Source organism: Leptosomus discolor, chromosome 19 (assembly GCF_034619465.1).
Source record: "Leptosomus discolor isolate bLepDis1 chromosome 19, bLepDis1.hap2, whole genome shotgun sequence".
Taxonomy (NCBI): Eukaryota; Metazoa; Chordata; class Aves; order Leptosomiformes; family Leptosomidae; genus Leptosomus; species Leptosomus discolor.
In genome coordinates this window covers 9,076,520-9,093,373 of record NC_141409.1, presented here as the reverse complement: position 1 = coordinate 9,093,373, position 16,854 = coordinate 9,076,520, and the positions used below count along the sequence as shown (strand labels likewise).

Here is a 16,854-nt window from a genome sequence, read left to right as displayed (position 1 = left end):
CTGTAGGCAGGCAATAAAACCGGTGGTTTGGTTGCAGATCCTATCAGGTATAGAATAGGGTATGGAATTGAGGATATGGCCTGCAGCTTCTTAACCCTTTATGTAAGCAGCACAACAATAATGTAAAAACAGGTTCTGACCTGATTACATCAGAAATTTCACACCTCTGGTGCCCGCCGTATCACTTTGCACATATGGTTGTCTGTGTGTGTGGAGATAGAGAGCTGGCCCTTCGAGGCAGCGGTATCATTGTACTTCAAAGTTTAGTGATTTGCATAGCCCTCCTGTGATGCCTTGTTTTATTGAGGAGGCAATATTAGGGAAGTTGACAGTGGTATTGCAGTGCCTCTCTAGGAGATAGTGCTGGCCTGGTTCCTGAAATTCAGTTTTCTTTCTCTTGTAGAGATGTGAGCCCCCGGCATGGTGCACTGGAGTTGTGCAGACATGTTTAATCTTACCGAACCGAATATCTGCTTTTCAGCATCTGAGCCCTGGGGATACAGTGCTAGTCAGAACAGTGAGAAATGAGGCTTCCTTGCAGAGAAGTTAGCTCATCTCTTAACACGCATGGAGAAGAGCTTACATCACACTCTCACCTGGACTGTTGCCGTTAATCTATGGTACTTGCTAAAGAAGGAAATAAAATCGAGCATGTTTAAGCAAATGTTTTCCATGTTTTGATCTTCTTTCTTGTGCTCATCTCAGATGAGTGTGGGCGGTGGCGTTTGGTCAAGGTATAAGGTTCTTCTCAAGCCTCCTAGAAAAGAGGGGTTAGCTTTGTAATTCAGACTGAATGCGCAGAGTCTGTAATCAGAGGTCAAAAATAAAGATGACTATAATTAGTAATGTCCAAAGCAACTGGAAATTGTGTCAGGCAGATCCGAGCCAGCTTCCCTTTTTTTTCCATCGCCTAATGAATGAGAGCTGAGGTTACTCTCCAAGGATGAAAGAGGGCCGAGTTTTTCCCATTCAAAACTGGTGCTGTGGGGCAGATGCAAAGTCAAGGCTCTCATTTACAACCTAGTTTTTCAGCTATTGAACCTGTAGGCAGGTTGTAAGCAATTAGGCTTTTCCCTAAAGCATGTAAAATAATACATTTCTGCTTGCCGTCCTGCAGAGTGCCAGTGACGACATTCTGTCACCTTGGAGATGGATAAACAGCTTCAGCAACATCGGGTTATAATCTTTCAGGTCTGAGTTTCAGGGCTGACAGCCGTACGACTGAAACCCAAGCCTTCCAAAGGTTTTTCAATGTGGAAAGAGTCTAAATGTGCTCGAGTAAAATGAGAGGAGGGGAGAAAGAGTTGAAGAGGAGCTCAGTGACAAGGCTTTGTGCTTGGCCATGGCAGTGGTGTGAAGGAAACGAATGAGCTTTGGCTCGCATGCTCCCTACAGCCTGGAGTGACTCAGGTAGTGCGCAGGCATACTTGTGCCTGCAGGGCTTTATTTTTAGATGTCTGAATCACTGTCATGACTGTATCCTCATAAAGCCGTTAGACGAGTGGGGATGCCCACGGACCCCATATTAAGTCATGTTTGGTGAACAGAGAAATTCGACAGATTCCCTCGCAACCGTCGCAATTTCTGTGTTCAGAGCTGTTTGCTGAAGTAACACAGAGGCAGTGTCTTGTAGCTGGATTATTTTTTACATTTAAAATTAAATGTTTAGTTAACAGCTTTGGTGGTTTTTATGTGTAACGCAGGGTGAGCGTGGACCACAGCGGTCATGTTGATGTTGGAGGCTACTTGACTCTCTTGTTGTTTTAGCGTTGCTGGCACAGGGGGAGTTACGAGTCATGTTACCAGTGTCGTAATCCCATTAGTTCTCTGGGGCTTGCAGGGCTGTGCACAATCAGTACTTAAATGGGAAATTACCAGCGACTCACCAGATGCCGCACAAAGGTTTGCTAGGGATTCGGTAAACGGCAGCATTTCTGCTTGTGAGTTGATAGGGGACCAATCTGCTGTAGCGGCTTGCTTTCAGATAAAACGCAGCAAAAGTCCTGTCTGCTGCTTATCAATAAATTACAGTATCTTTTTCAAAAAGAGGTCTCAAAGCCTGCTTTGGTGTGCTGGAGGAAACTGATCTTGGGTAGCAAAGTTCTACTCCCTTAAATCCCTCTTTGTTCAATTAATTAATTGTACCTTTTTCCTTTTTTTTTTTTTTTTTTTTTCCCCCTCCCCTGCTGTAAATCAGTTGGGTGGCGTTGCTGCAGTTTGCAGCAGCTAAAGGGTTCCTGGTTTGTGTGTCTGCATGCGAGGAGTTTTCTCTCTTCTGAAATACTCCAGGCTAAAAGAGGACTAGGAGGGAAGCTGGTCCGCTGCACTGAACTTGCTGCTTGGTCTGGAGCATCTTCTCTTCCTTGCAACCTGAAGATTCGCTTCCAGATATGAAGCTGGAAGGAAGAAGAGCTATAGTACTAATGCACCATAAAATTAATGTTGTTGACTGACCCGATCCTTTTCACTGCCATCAGGAGACGTGGCTGAATTGATAAATTGCCCTCTGTGCCTCCCAGTTCCCTCGCAAACACTGTGAGCTCTTTCCACATGAGGTTGCTGCAGCTGGAGATGCCTCATTCATGGTTGCTTAGAAAGAAAAAAAAAAAAAAATCAAAATAAAAATGTGCTCTCTGACAAATAAAAATGTTTTGCTTCCTCTGGAGGCCCCAGAGGGCGGCATTAAAAATAATGAAGCCTGTGAGTCAGTGAGCATTGCCTGGCCAGCTGAGAGGGAACTGAGCCTCCCTTCTCCATAGAAGTTTGTGTGCTGTCATTGCACATCATTAATGCTCACTGGTTTATGCTCATTCACTGTAGCGTTGCCAAAAAAGAAAAAGGGCAGTCGGTCTTTCCGTTCCCAAATGCTGGCTGCTTCGAAGGTGACGTGATGTTAAAGGAAAAGTTTCTTTAGCACTCAGGAACGATTGTTTGATTCTTGAGCTGCCCTTCCTCCACCGTTTTCCTTTAAAACCTGGCGGCTCTCCTAGCAATCGGATTCCCTGGAGAGGGACTTGGAGCAGCTTACAAACAGCTCCACCTAAGGTACAAAGGTTAGGGTGGGCAAACTTCCTGATTGACACCGGACCCTCCCTTTTTTTTTTTTTTTTTCTTGTTTCTGGATCCCCTACTGGGTCTTTTTTTGTTTCTGAATAAATTCTTTTTGCTTCAGTCTCTGGCGGTAATAGCAAAGTTGAGAAAAGTACACTCACAGAGGTGGAAGTGGTAGGTCTGAGGCTTCTGTAGCACACCCGTGGTGCAGCAGTGGTATGTTTGTGCGTTTAAAAGGGATATTTTATTTCTGTTCTGTCACATTCTGTCTTTTCTGTATTCAGGATCCCAGTTCATCCTTTTGAGAACATACAGCGTTGCACAAGTGCTGCGTATCAGCATTTTTAGACTTCTGAACATCCTCAGGACTTCTGGAGAAAGAGGGCGTGAAATGTAGCAGAAGGCTGTTTGCTGCGTAATGCGAGAGCCGAGTTACGCATTGCAGGTGTGAAAGGCCCAAGAACATAGCTGGGGTTCTCCTCAGCTGTTTCTTCAACCCTCCTTGAAAGCCTAGTGCTTCCTCTCCGTCCTCATAGCTGCACACAGGCAGGCTTGAACGTTTTGTCCCAAGAAAGACAGAGAGGCCCTCCGCCACAAAATTATTAAAAATTCTTTTTAAAAGCGCCCCTGCGATAGCTTTCTGTTGCCCACGGCCCACTGGTGAGCTTCACATCGTGCCTCCTGTGTCGGCTCGGTCAGCTCTTCTGCGGAGGAACTCAGCTGTGGGGAGAGGCTGTTTGAGCTTCAGGTTAGAGCAACATTTCTGCGATGCTCAAAGGCTTCAGTTTTCTGTCGATCACTATTATTTTAATGTTTGCATTGCAAGAGAGCCCAAAAGCTTTAGCCAAGGCAGAGGTCTCACAGCTCTGTGTACTTACAGGTAGGTGGTAGCTACAGCCCTTGCCTTGAGGGTGGAAGGCACGCAGTTGGGAATTCTAGCAATATTCGTATAAAAGCTTGAAAAACCTCTGCTTTGCGGCATGTTTTATGATTATCGTGGGAGGCTCTCACGTGCCCATCTGTCTGTCCTGAATTGCCTGTTCTCCTGTGTTTCTGACAGCAGAATTGAGTCTAGAGGAGCCAGAGCCGTAGCTCCAGCCCCGTAGCCTCTCGCTGGGTACTGCATCGCAGCACCAAACAGACATCCTGAGCGGAAAGGTCGTTTTGAACTATAGCTCGTTATTTTTTCCTTTTGCTTCAGAACTCTTAAATTCCCTGTCAGCTAGGGTTTAGCTGAAGCCTTGCGACTTGCCTTTTGTCTTCCACAAATGATGGAGCTGAGCCCAGGGGAACAAATGCCATTTTAATGGGCATCGTTGTGTAACTCATTACATAAGTCACCTCTGCCTTCAAAGGACTCGTGGCATAAATGGCAGGAGCAGTTGATTAAAAATGTGCACAATAGCTTCATTATGACATGGGGAGAGATGTCCGCTGTTATTTTTAATCTGATAGCTTTTAAATATGTGCAACCAGCAGAGACCCAAATGGCCTTTGAAAAGGGAACCATTTGTGGGATAAGATTTTTAGACTCCACTTCGTTCTTTCTAACGAGCCACAAGAGTCAGTTCAAGCTGGAAAATGAACTATGATCCTTTTTTTAAGGCTTTGTCTCCTCTAAAGCTGCAGGATTTTGGTGTGTGAACACACGGAAAGTGAGAGGAGAAGATGGAGGGTTTAGGTTTTCAGGTGAAGGAAAGAAAAGGTACTATAATCTAAAGTTGGTGGGGTTTTTATTAAAAAAAAAAAAAGTTCCATTTGTTTGGTATGACTCAAACACTAGACAAGTTGAACAGTTAAATTGCCCGTCCTGCTGCCAGAGCCTGCCTGCCGTTGCCTGTGCGGGACTGACAAAATCATGACCGGGAGATCCAGAAGCAGCCAGGGGGTTATTTCCCATCTTTGAAGCCCCCTGTGTGCTGGTGAGGTGCAGCCGGCGTGGAAGGTGGCCGGCGAGGAGGACCTGGCAACTGGAAAGTCTGCTGTGACTGAGCTCTGTAAAAGGCTGAACTTTCACTTTGACTTTAAGGTAAATAATTTGCTGGTGGGTTAAGTTGGTGGAATTCACCAGCACGCGCGAGTTTCAACTTAATTTCTGGGGTTCGTTTGAACCCGGGTGGAAAGTGACCGTTTGACTATGGCAGCGGTGGACGTTGGGCTTTGACTTGCCGGCTTTCTCCTAAGCAGCCTAGTTTCTTCGCCCACAAGCACATAAGCTGATTTATCTGCCTTCCCTTGTGCCTCTTAATCTGCTGTCGTTTAAAATCTGCAGTTCTTTCTCCACCAGATTTAGCTTTCTGTCAGCAAACTGGCGGGCAGCACTGCTTTGCTGGAGCTGGTGGAGCTGCTGGGGGACGAGGCGGCTCCTGGCTGGCCACGGCCTCCCCGGCCCAGGGGGCTGCAGGGGTGCTGAAAAAACCCTGCGGTCGTACCTGGCATCGGGGCTGCTGGGAGCAGGCGTGTGATGTGAGCTTCTTTGTGTTGTGTGTGTGGTCAGACCCCAGACGCGTGCCGACCGGGGGGAGACGAGTCTGAGAGCCGAGCAGGGCTGTGACTCAACAGCTGGAGCGTGTTCAAGCCCAACGGAGCAGGAGCCTCGTTAATAGGGGGATGGAATTAGCAGTGAAACGTGTGACGTATTAAAACTTCCAGTCAGGAATCAAGAAACTCAAATCCATAGTAAAGTAAGTCTGAAGGGATTTTTTTCCAGTTGTGTGCAGCAGCAGAGCATCCACACAGATGAAATACAAGAGGATGGAAAGTCAGTGGTTCCTTTGAGACAGAAACACTTTGATACAACAGTTTTGGTTTTTTTCTCCTTCCAGTTGAAATCACTCCATCGAGTTTATTACCCTGTCTTTTCCTATTCATCTTACAAATACTTGGACGCTGCCTAGAAGTAAGTACAGGGTGCCTTCCTCCTGTGCACCAGAAAGGAGAAAGAGTTGAGAAAGCCAGTGCTGAGACTCCAGTTAAACACTGCTGGTTATTCATCAATAAGAGGCGAGGGTAATACGATAGAACAATTTCCAGTGGGCAGACTACCAAGCTCAGGAACGACCTCAATGCTGCATTAAAGGGTTTGGTTACTGTAGACAGGCAGGAAGGAGCAGAGGGACAGGAGAAATGGTTTGAGCACTGCCATGGCTCTGTTTTCTGCATCTCTCTCTGTGTTGTCAGATTACTTGATCTGTAAAGGCATGCTGTGCCTTTGTTTAAATTAGGGTATAGTGTAAAGAAAGGGACTTTCTCAAAGCAGACTGGTGCCGTGCTTACCTATCTAGGAAGTCTTGCTCAGGTGTGCTTTTTGCAGGAGAGTTTCAGTCTTCATCTGTAAAAGCTTAAATAACTTGCACCTTTGAGCTAATACCTTCCTATTTAAGTGTAACTTCTCTTTTACCGCTTCATCCAGATTCATTAAAATGTAAATTCTCTCTATAGCGCTTGAGTGACGTATCTGCTTGAAAATCGTAAAGCCCATCGTGCTAAGTAATGTCTTTTGGCATTCACTGAATATAATCACAGTATCTCCACCAATTGATTCATTAATATCGGGAGAGGGACAAGGGCCTGCAGTTGGATGGAGAGAGATGCTGTACTGGAGTCACTGACTTGTCCTCTGCCCTGTTTAGACAAGTTGCTTCACCTTTGTGCCTGCTTCCCATCTGCAGAGTAAGGTTAAGACCCAACTGTTTAACAATGAGAAAGATATGTTTGTAATGTGCTTGGAACAAGAAAAGTGCTATTTTAAGTGCTAAGTGTAATTGAGTGTAAGAGAGTATTGGTTTGTGACTCATTTGTTTAACTGCAAATGCATCAGAAACTTATGAGCAGATGAGATCCGGAAAGTGCTTGTTGTAGATGGAAAGACATGGTAGTTAAAGAGCTGCATTAATTTGCAATCTTCAAAGCAGGACTTAGCAGGGCTGTTGAAACAATAACATTTATTATTTTTGCAAATGTCAGCTGGTTTACTTCATTAGTACTATTTTAAGAAGTTCTTATTCTGCTCCAGCCACTTGCTCCTGTCCTCGCTCTGTAGGTCTGTGTCCCCTCGGAGAGTGACATGCAAATGATCCAGTGTTTGATGTGACAGAAGGGTAAAGGGAGCGAAGGGCAATGGTTAGGCTGGTGGTGGTGGTGAAGGGGATCTGCTGTCAGCAGAAGAGAAACTTTCTCTGCTGACAAGACATCTCCTTTTGGAGGTTCCTGACCACGCACACGCACGTTGGTTCAGCTTTTCGTGTGCTTGCCCCATAAAAGTGGGTAGAGATGTCTGGTGGGAAGGAGAAAGGAAATAGTAGTCTTCTGAGATCTTTGTCCCTTCCAAATTTCTTGTCCCAACAAGGCAAAATTTTCACCATAAGCCACCAAGGGTTTTGTAGATATTGAACATTTTCTTACTCCGATTAGCAGTTTGGATCTCACTGCAGCCCATGGAGGAGCCAGACGCAATTTATTGCTGCTACCATTATTTCCCTGTAGATTAATTATTGTAATTGTTTGCCAGTTCTTGAAAATAAATTCAGAGCCATGAGTTCTCTTGGCAAGTGTGCGTATGCGTGCATGTATAGAAATTCTCGTATGGTATATGAAATAAATACAAATTATTTGGGGAGTGGGGGGGGGGGGGGGGGTGTGCACGAGCATTATTACAGCAGCCAGAAACTGTTTTCAGTGGTGACCTTCAGCACCCTGTGGAGCCAGAGAGGTTTTAAAGGTTTGGAGATCCTCTTGTGAATGTAAAGCAATGACGTAAATTGTTGCTAAGTTAGGGTGCCAGCTGCTGTAAGTGATTCTTCAGAGGCCAACTGATATGTCTGGATTTATCTGCAGTGGCCAAGATTTTTAGTGCCTCCCTCCTCAGTGCATTAAACAGGGCTTTATGATACAAGGAAAACTTTGGAAAACATTTTCTTCTGTGAATGGAGAACAGGTCTGCAGCCAGACTAGATTAGAATCGGTGCTGATGCAGCTTCCGTTAGTAGGGTGCCTGCAAAATTTTGATCTAGAGTTTTGGCTCTGGTGAAGGTGTTAATAGCAGGGTCTTAACACGCTACCAGGAAACCAAGTTTAAAGGGAGACAACTCTTACGGGGAGGCAAGCACAGGTTCCTTCCCTTGAGTTGTGGTTAGGTAATTTTTGAGTATGAGGAGCGGTGTTTGCGCTGCAGTGTGGTATTTAGCTTCTGGGTGCTAGATTTGACTCAGCAGCCTTTTCTGTTTGCAGTCTGCATGCTAACAAGGTGCTGCAGTGCTGCATGCACGGGACTGTGTCGGTTTGACTCATTAGAGCCAGTGCAGTCAATTCCCAAATAATCTAGAAGAAAAATGAAACCTACAGCAAAACTGCTTACTCTTCTTGATAGTGTAGTTATAGACAAGTTTGGTATCTTCTGCTGAATTATCTGGGTCACTAGAGAGCAATTCAGACCTTCATTTGTTAAAGTGCTCTTTGCTCAAAATACATTCAGAATTGCTCTCTGCAAGGCAGCGTAGTTTTATTTAGCTTCGTGGCTAAACAGATAAACATATATTTCAACAGTAAGTCTGCATATGGCATGATTGCAAACCTTTGAGACTTGTGCTTTTTACTCAAAAAACCCATGAAAACACAATTTTTAAAAGGGTTGAGCAGTTTGGTAATTAAGCCCATCCAAGGATGCCCTGGTACTGAAGCGATTCCTCTGTTTCCTGGTTTCTGTGGTACATTTGAAGTGAAATCCATTGCAAATGACGAGGGCTGGCATTTTTGTTCATATTATTCGTGGAGCCACATTCAAAGGTGATGCTACCAAGTGGGTAGAGGTCAGCAGCCTGGGAAGGGCATTCTGCTGGATGGCATTTTCCTTTCCTGACGCAGCCACCGGTCCTGGGTGCCAGGCAGAATCCTGCCTGCACACCGATGGTGGCTGCTGACCGCCAGCCAAGACACGGGCAGGAGCTCTGCTCTGCCAAAGGTCTGTGAACAAGTCACTTCATCCCCTTGACTCAGTTGCTCATCTGCAAAAGAGGGATGATGATTACCTCCTTTGTAAAGTACTTTGGGATCTGCTGGAGATAAGTGCTTTTAAGAGAGGTGTTTTTCCTTTTCTCTCCAAGGCACAGAGCTGTAGCAATCCCGCTGTTCCTGCCTTTGCACTGCAGCGTTGCTGCCTCTGAGGGGAAGCAGGAAATGATGGTGATATTGCAGTTGGAAACATAATAAAGAGCCACAATTTATTTTTTTAATCCTGTTCCACTCAATAAATTTACGTGGTTGCAATGTTTTTCATAGGCTGGTGTTCCAGATAATGCTGGAACACAACATCCTTGGTTTTGACAAATTTACCCTAATCCAGTAATGCATTTCTGTGTCTTTCTAGATTCTGAGCGTTCCCATCTCTCCTCGTTCACTATGAAGTTGAAGGGCAAGTTTCATTCACCAAAAATAAAGAGAACCCCTTCAAAGAAAGGAAAGCAAGCTGACCTGACAGTGAAAACACCAGAGAAGTCAGCGAACAAAGTAAGCAGATGAAGGACATGTTCTGTTAGTCGTGCTGGTTTCTTGCTTGCTGGTACTCGGTTTATCAAAATCTGGTGCGTGACTTTGTCCTCTGCAGAATTCTGCAGATTTTTCAGGGATCTTCAGGGTTAGTTTATGGTTAGTTAGAAACTGCGCTGTGTAGTATGAAATAAGAACAACCAAGGCATGAACTTCCCTTCCCTGATGAGACCTCCTTCCGTAAGTGTTTAAGTATCTCGTTATGGAATGTAGTGTATGGCTTGACCCATCCTCCCCACATGCACACCCTATGGTTATGCTTACAGCTTCCAAATAACTGCCTGGTTTTGGGGTGTGATCCTTTTACAAACCCCAGAACTCAGGCAAGCAGACCCTTGAAGTTGGTCCAAAGATGTGCTCAGTCCCTGATGACATCAGCAGGGAGAGTCAAACAGATGCGTTCGAGCAGCTGCTGGTTCCAGCACACCATTCCTCAGACCCAACATACTTCAAGTCCTCTAAGAGCTGAGGTCACCACAAACCTATCGAAGTGTTATCTCCTCTGCTGTTGTGACCTGATTGTGTAGACTGGAGACTATCTCTGTAACGGTACTGTTGCAGTCGGTTTTCAAGTGTAAATCTAAGCCGAAAGTTAAGAACAGTCGAGGTTATTTATGATAATTCAGAATCTTGCCCAGTTGTTGAAAGTCTCATCCAACGTGCAGCGCCAGACGTGCAAAGGTTTTTAGATTATCTCTGCTGAGGATTGTTGCCGTGTTACTGAGAGCAGGCAGCAAGGTACGGTTATGCTGTGTGGTGTGCTTAACTCCCAGAGAAGTCGCTGCAGGGCTCCCTAGCCCTATTCTGCACCGTCAGGTGGAAGATGATGAAGCTTTTATGTCCCACGCTGTAGTGTTTTTCCTCAGAAGGCTATGGATATGCTTTCTAGGGATCCCAGCACCTTGCATTGCTGATTACTATTAAAAAATAATATAAAAAAATCTGAGACTACTCTTCGAAGGCTTTTAATTCCAATGATGTTTCAGGATGGTTAGAGGCCTTCCTTTAAATTGGTATGTGACCACAAATTAAATAAATTAGACAATGAAGAGCCCTTTTCAAAATGCTATTTTATAGCAAAACTATATTAGCATGTTAATAGTAGGTGATGGTTTTGATTTTCTTTCTTTCCTCTAAAAAACCATGCAAGAGGATTTACTGATAAGGCATGCTGAACATGTAAAGCCTTTTTTTTTTAAGTACAGGTTGGAAATTTTTTATTGGAAAACAAAACACTTGCAATAATTTTTATTACCATACATGATTATTTAAGCTGTACACATTTTTATACTGTGAAATATTGTTGATTTCTGGCTCATTCTTTATCTATTTTAATAGCTACTGTCCAACTAATCAATTAGTTGGATGTAGTCAGCTCGTTAGCTTTGTGTGGAGGGAGTGGGGAAGAGGATATGCCTGGGTTGTCACCAGGTTCTCTCACTGGAATATAGACATCAGCTGACAAACAGGAGATTTTCTGTCAAATGACACACTTGATAAACCAAATATCATCCTTTCCTCCCTCTTAAGTGCTGAAGATGCTATTTTTATACCCTTGAAGTAGATAATCATTGTAGAGCAGAAATAGCAATACCAAAAATTAATGTAAAATCACTACATGTAACCTGAAGGTTATGCTCAACCCATGAGACATCTTCTTCTCTTCCACTGTCTACCTAGATGTGGGCGACGTAGGGGGAGTTTTTTTCAGAGCCTCCTTTTGTCCCCTGGATCCTGTCTTTGATTCTTACCTTAGAGCATATTGTAGGAACAGTAGTGTCCTTTAACACTGTATGCAAAGTTCTAATAAGTTTTTCACTGCCAAAATGCAGGGAAAAAAAGGAACTGTTCCAGCTTTTGTAATGAGGTGTGTTCTGTGCAGCTCACTGTAACCCTTTCTGGGTGAGCTGCAGCTCATATATGATGCATTTGTAACAATTATTTAAGGGAAAACTTCAAAAATCATGTGAAAATATCTATGTGTCAGGCAGGCATGGGAGTGCAGAGGAGATGCTGGGTTTCCCTGTTGAGTTTATTTCGTTTAATGCCCCAAAGGGAAATGGGTGAATCAAGTGGTCCTGCTGCTTTAGCAACTCCCCAGTTACCGATCCTCTCTCTTACTGGGGTAAGGTAATTGCTGGGGCCAGTTCACCTCAACTGAGAAACGAAATGAGAGATTGGTTCAGGCCCTCTCTGCCAACCCAGAGGTGTGCCACTGCGTGTTTACTTTGGCTTTAGGGACACACTAAAACGTTTGGTGGAAAAACTTAATATCATTAGTCTTGTGAGATGCAGACACTGGATATATTAATATCCACCCATCCCACCAAGTTATTACTCCTTTCTCTAGATTTATTGCTGTTGTTCTCAGGCCTGAGTGAGTAAAGCGCTGAGCATGAGAAACTTCAGCCTCGTAACAACAACTGACATTTATGTGTCTGAGGTCCGTAGCAGACCCTGCAATCCCGTGTAGGATGTGTCGGCTTTCTTTCTGCGTGTTTGTGCACGCGTGTCTACACACATCCATGGGATACCTTTGGAACTCAGAAGGGGAGTCATAAAAAGTGCTCTTGGGGATTGTTACCCAAAGAACTAGCAGGGGAGTTGGAAAAAAAAAAGGGCTGTGTCCCAAATAGCGTCCGGTGGCTGGATTCGCATGCCTTGATGTGCGTAACGGAAGGATTTGTGTTTCCACTTGCCATTCTCAGCCCTGAACTCTCAGAGTCAAGCCCATCCCTCCTATGTGCCAGGAGGGTGTTTAAGCTATTAAGTCGCAAGCCTTTCTACAGGAAACAGTTGTTGAATGAAATACATAAACAGCCATCAGAGCAGGAACTGCAATCCACATTTTTTCACTTCTGTTTGAGAGCTCTGACCACTGGGCCATAGTCATACTCACTCAGGGAATATACAGGCTCTCATCCCTGAAATGTGTGATCATTTCATATGAAGTGCAAAACCTTCATGGGAAGGACTGAGCCTCTCCATATCCTGGAATAAACTGTGCAGTGGTGAGGGCCCAAGCCTGAAAAATGGGACAAGTCATTTTTGACATCAGCAAGTTGCCAGGTTGCTCCCCGGCAAAAGAGGGTTCAGGGTGGGTGTGCGCTGCGGAGCAGAACATGCGGTGCCTGGCAAGCAGTGTTGTCAAAAGTGGAAGCAGCAGCAGTTTGGGCACTTCCCAGATGAGATGGAAAATGACAGCGTGGTTTGCAGGTCATGGATTGGGACTTAGACTTCTAAAGTTGGAGCTAGATGGAACTTGGGACTCCAATTCTTCTGTGCAACTGGCCCCAAATTACTAAGCAGTGCTGCCTACAAATTGTTCTTCCCAAAACCTTTTGGGCTGCTGCCCTGATTTTGCAGAAAAGCAGCAGTTTTAACAGCTGACAAGAGTAGGGGAGCACACGGTGCCCATAGGTCATTAATTCTTGAAGCTGAATTTACTGAGGAGATAATGGATGAAACCTGACTCTGCTAAGCTCTCTGCCCCTTCTCTAGCAGTGTTCAGTAGTTAATTTAAATCTCACTTAGGAACTACTGGTGGCATTAAAAGTCCTCCAGGCATACTCTGGTAAACTTTTTTAAAATATCCCTGTCCAGAATGCCATTAAGATATCATGTATCACTTCTGAATTTCCTCTTCTGGTGTTGGTGGTGGCACGGAACTTGGTGACCACAACTCGGCTTTATCCCGATGAGTTGTTCCCTTCTGCAACATTCATTCACCGATGCCAAAACTTAGCTTTCACAGCCTGTCCCCGTGGAAGGTGTGGGAGTTCGCTTGTTCCAGCAGCATCACAAAGTAACTTAGATTGGAGACTGATCAGAAAGGATTTTTTTATTTGTGAATTAAGAGACAAGACTGTAGCCCACTTACATACAAGTAGGCATGTTGGAGTCAGCAGAATTAGAATAATAAGGGTGAACACCATGTATGTGGCTGAAACTATCAGGCATGGGTATAAAAATGGAGGCATCTTGTTTGGATTGTTCAGGAGTTTGGAAGTTTTTCTGATTGTCGTTTGTTTTTCTCTTTCCCTTTGGCCGATCCACTGCATTTACTGATTGAAAAGACCTTTTGATAGTGAGATGTGCTTAAGGTAAAAGGATTTTGATCGAATCAGAGGGGCAACTCTATTTAAAACCAGTATTTGTTGCTTCCTTTCTTGCATTATCATTACTGTCTGCACTCGGTAAATTTTTTTTCGTTCAGTGTCCCAGTTTGGCGTGTGGGTTTCCAAGCAGTGCCCTTCACGTCATCAGTAGTGTTAATGTTGGCCTAAACCTGATCAAGATTAGCCTTCAGTTTGGAATGCACGTAATTCAGAAAGTTAAAGTGTGGGTGCAATTTTGCACTTACTGCTCTTTCGGGAGGGTGGTAATTCAGTTTAGAAGTGTTTGTGGTAGAAGGGGTTTTCTCCAGTCCTCACAGAATGTACCTCATTGAGTGTCGCTATACTTCAGGTAAGGTAAAGTAACGTTGCCCTTAAAAATCGTGAGGTTTTAACACAGCTCTCCTTTTTTCCTCCTCTTTAGAATGTATCGTGGCTAGAGGAGAAGGAGAAGGAGGTTGTCAGTGCATTGCGCTACTTTAAGACTATTGTGGACAAAATGGCAATTGATAATAAAGTATTAGAGATGCTGCCGGGCTCAGCAAGTAAAGTACTGGAAGCCATCCTGCCCTTGGTGCAAACCGATCCACGCATCCAGCAAAGGTAAGGTTCCTTCTTGAGTTTTGGGACCATGACAGACGGGCAGGCTCCCAGCTTCTCTCCTTGAGAGAATGACATCGTGTGGGAGACAGGAAATGATGCAGTGGCTAATAAAGTGACTGCTATTTTTACTAATTGCATGATAGTTTTCAAACATAATTTAAAAGCAGATTCCCTGCTGCGAAGAAGCCTGTGCTGTGGAAAGATAAAGCAAATCAGAATGGTTTCAGAGAGGAGGAAAGGCTGATTCTTAGCATGAACTTGAAAATTCATCATTTACTAGCGGAAGAGTCTTCTCAGATGCTCTGCTGTTTCTGCAGTCCATGATGGTATCCTAAAAGCTAACAAATCCAATAGCTTTTACCTGAAAAAGAGTTTATCTTCAGAGTAATCCGTTTTTGTGTTCAGTTTATCCACCCTGATATTAGAGAAGTCTGAGCCTGCACTTTTAACGGCGTTTTGTATTTTACTGGATCAGATACAGAACAGAAGTAAACAGATGTACTTCAGTAGATTAACCAGTCCAAGTTCATTCCTGAGCACTCTCATCAGATTATTTGGTTTATGTTTTAACAGATTATGTGTGTTATGTTTTAACCAGTTAGACAGTGAGTTTGAAGCCAGAAAAGAAGTAGAAATTTGCCAAAGCAAAGCTCAGCACGGATCATAAGAGTTTATGGAGTTCTCAAGCCATAGAGATAGAGCTGCTGTTCATCCCATAGATGCTGGAGCAATTGATTTGCACAAAACAAGCAAATATTGTTGAATAATATTTCACTTCACTTCTGTAAAGAGTGAAATTAGCATAGACTGAGAAAAGCACAAAACTAGGCAGAGAAATGCAGGTGTTTAGCTCCTGAAATCCTGCCATTTTTAGTGCTGTTCCTATTTGTTCTCGTTAAGTATCTCCAAAATTTTTGTTTTAAGATGCTTATTTCAGTTCTGGTGCAAGAAGGGTTTACAGTGTGGTCGAGACAGCACTAGGGTACCAAATATTTTGCAGAGATGCTTAGCTGTGTTTGGCCCTAATGCATGGGCCAGGGTTGTGTCTGACAGTACGAAATGAAGGAGGCAATGGGTGAGTATCAGAGCAGTGGCTGGGACAGGAGAGATCCAATTTAGGTTAGATCTGTAGAGTTACAAAGAGCAATAGCTGTTAGAATGGGAACGTTCATCTGGCTTCTGGATACACACAAAAGTTTCATCAGTTGCTCTCAGGTTTCCCACAGCCATTAAATTCCTGACAAGCACCTGCTTTCACTTAATAAAAGAATGAACGAACTTTCCCCTTATGCTAGGAGAACATGTAAAATGTCAGCAAATATTTTTAGGATAGAACATGTCATCTTTATAGTTGCTTGCTTTGATTTGTGTGTCCACTGGGTGCTCGCTGGGTGATCTTTCTTTCCAAGAACATTTTTGGAAATAAATATCAACTAAGTGGTCTGCAGCAGCAGCAGTATTTTAGGCAGTTCTATTCTTTAAATCCCTTATGCCCTCTCTCTTAGTAGTGAACTAATGCAACCTAGCTGCTTGGATATCTGTATTTACCCCTAGAAGCAGAATTTTCATAGTCAGTAGTCAATGGAGTCCTCTGCATAGTGGTAAGTGGCTCTTTCTGGAAACGATACGTATTACAGCACAGATTCCATATGTTGGTCTGCCTTGTTTAGCCTTACGGGAAAAAAAGGGGATCTGGCATTCTCAGAAAGCTGTGTTCTTTCGAGCCTACCTGTGCACTTTATTTCTTTTGAGTACTGGCAGGACCCAAAGGGGTGATTTGGATAGCACATCCCCCTCAAGGAAAGTGAGCAAGACTTGTGTCAGTGTGGAAGAAAGCCTTACAATGATTGTTGGACTTCTTTTTGCTTTAGGGGAGGCATTTGCATCAGGAAAAAAGTAATTAAATCTAGTACAAAATGGGCTTTCAATTACCGCCTCCTTAGAAGGAAGCAGACTGAAGATTAATGGCAGAGAAATCAAAGCCTTGGAAAGAAATGGGGGAGGGCCCTATTTAGGAAATATCTCCTACCAAGCTAATTTAATTTGAAATTAGAACAAATGGCAAGCAGCATGCTTTTAAAAAAACAAAAGCAAAACAACCGAACAAAAAAGTACTTGCCATTGTTTGTATCCCCTTGGTAGTAACTTGACAATAGTTCTTCCCCCAGTCCTGCAAACCTCATTCACCTAAATAATCTCGTGGAAGCTTGTGGGCTTGATTCTCTTCTCACAGATAATGAAATTACTGGAGTTAAGCCAGTGTAAGATGGATACCAAAGAGAAATGGGAAGATTTGGAACACTTGTTTCAGTCATGATTGCGAGATTACATGTTCTTTTATCTGTTGATGGTTTTGATGCAGTTTGAAATTGATTTAACTTTACAAAGAATTGTTGAAGCGTTGCCATCAGCGGTACTGTTAACACACCTTGTTTAGTAATGAAGTAAGTGTTTTCAGAATGGCCAGGAAAATGCCTGTGAGCGCTGTCGTTACAGTTAACTTCTATTTAGAGTTGTCATCCTTCCAAAAAATTTTTTTTTT

At 43.8% G+C, this 16,854-nt stretch overlaps 1 protein-coding gene across 1 annotated transcript in view; it reads left to right on the top strand.

Annotated features, from left to right (window-relative positions):
- The window catches only part of RAPGEF1 (Rap guanine nucleotide exchange factor 1), an 85,149-nt gene that overhangs the window by 23,263 nt on the left and 45,032 nt on the right, over positions 1-16,854 (top strand). The window contains exons 2-3 of the mRNA XM_086475582.1: positions 9,416-9,555; positions 14,134-14,312. Of these exons, the coding sequence (XP_086331708.1) occupies positions 9,416-9,555; positions 14,134-14,312 (319 nt within the window). The remainder of the gene's footprint in view (positions 1-9,415; positions 9,556-14,133; positions 14,313-16,854) is intronic.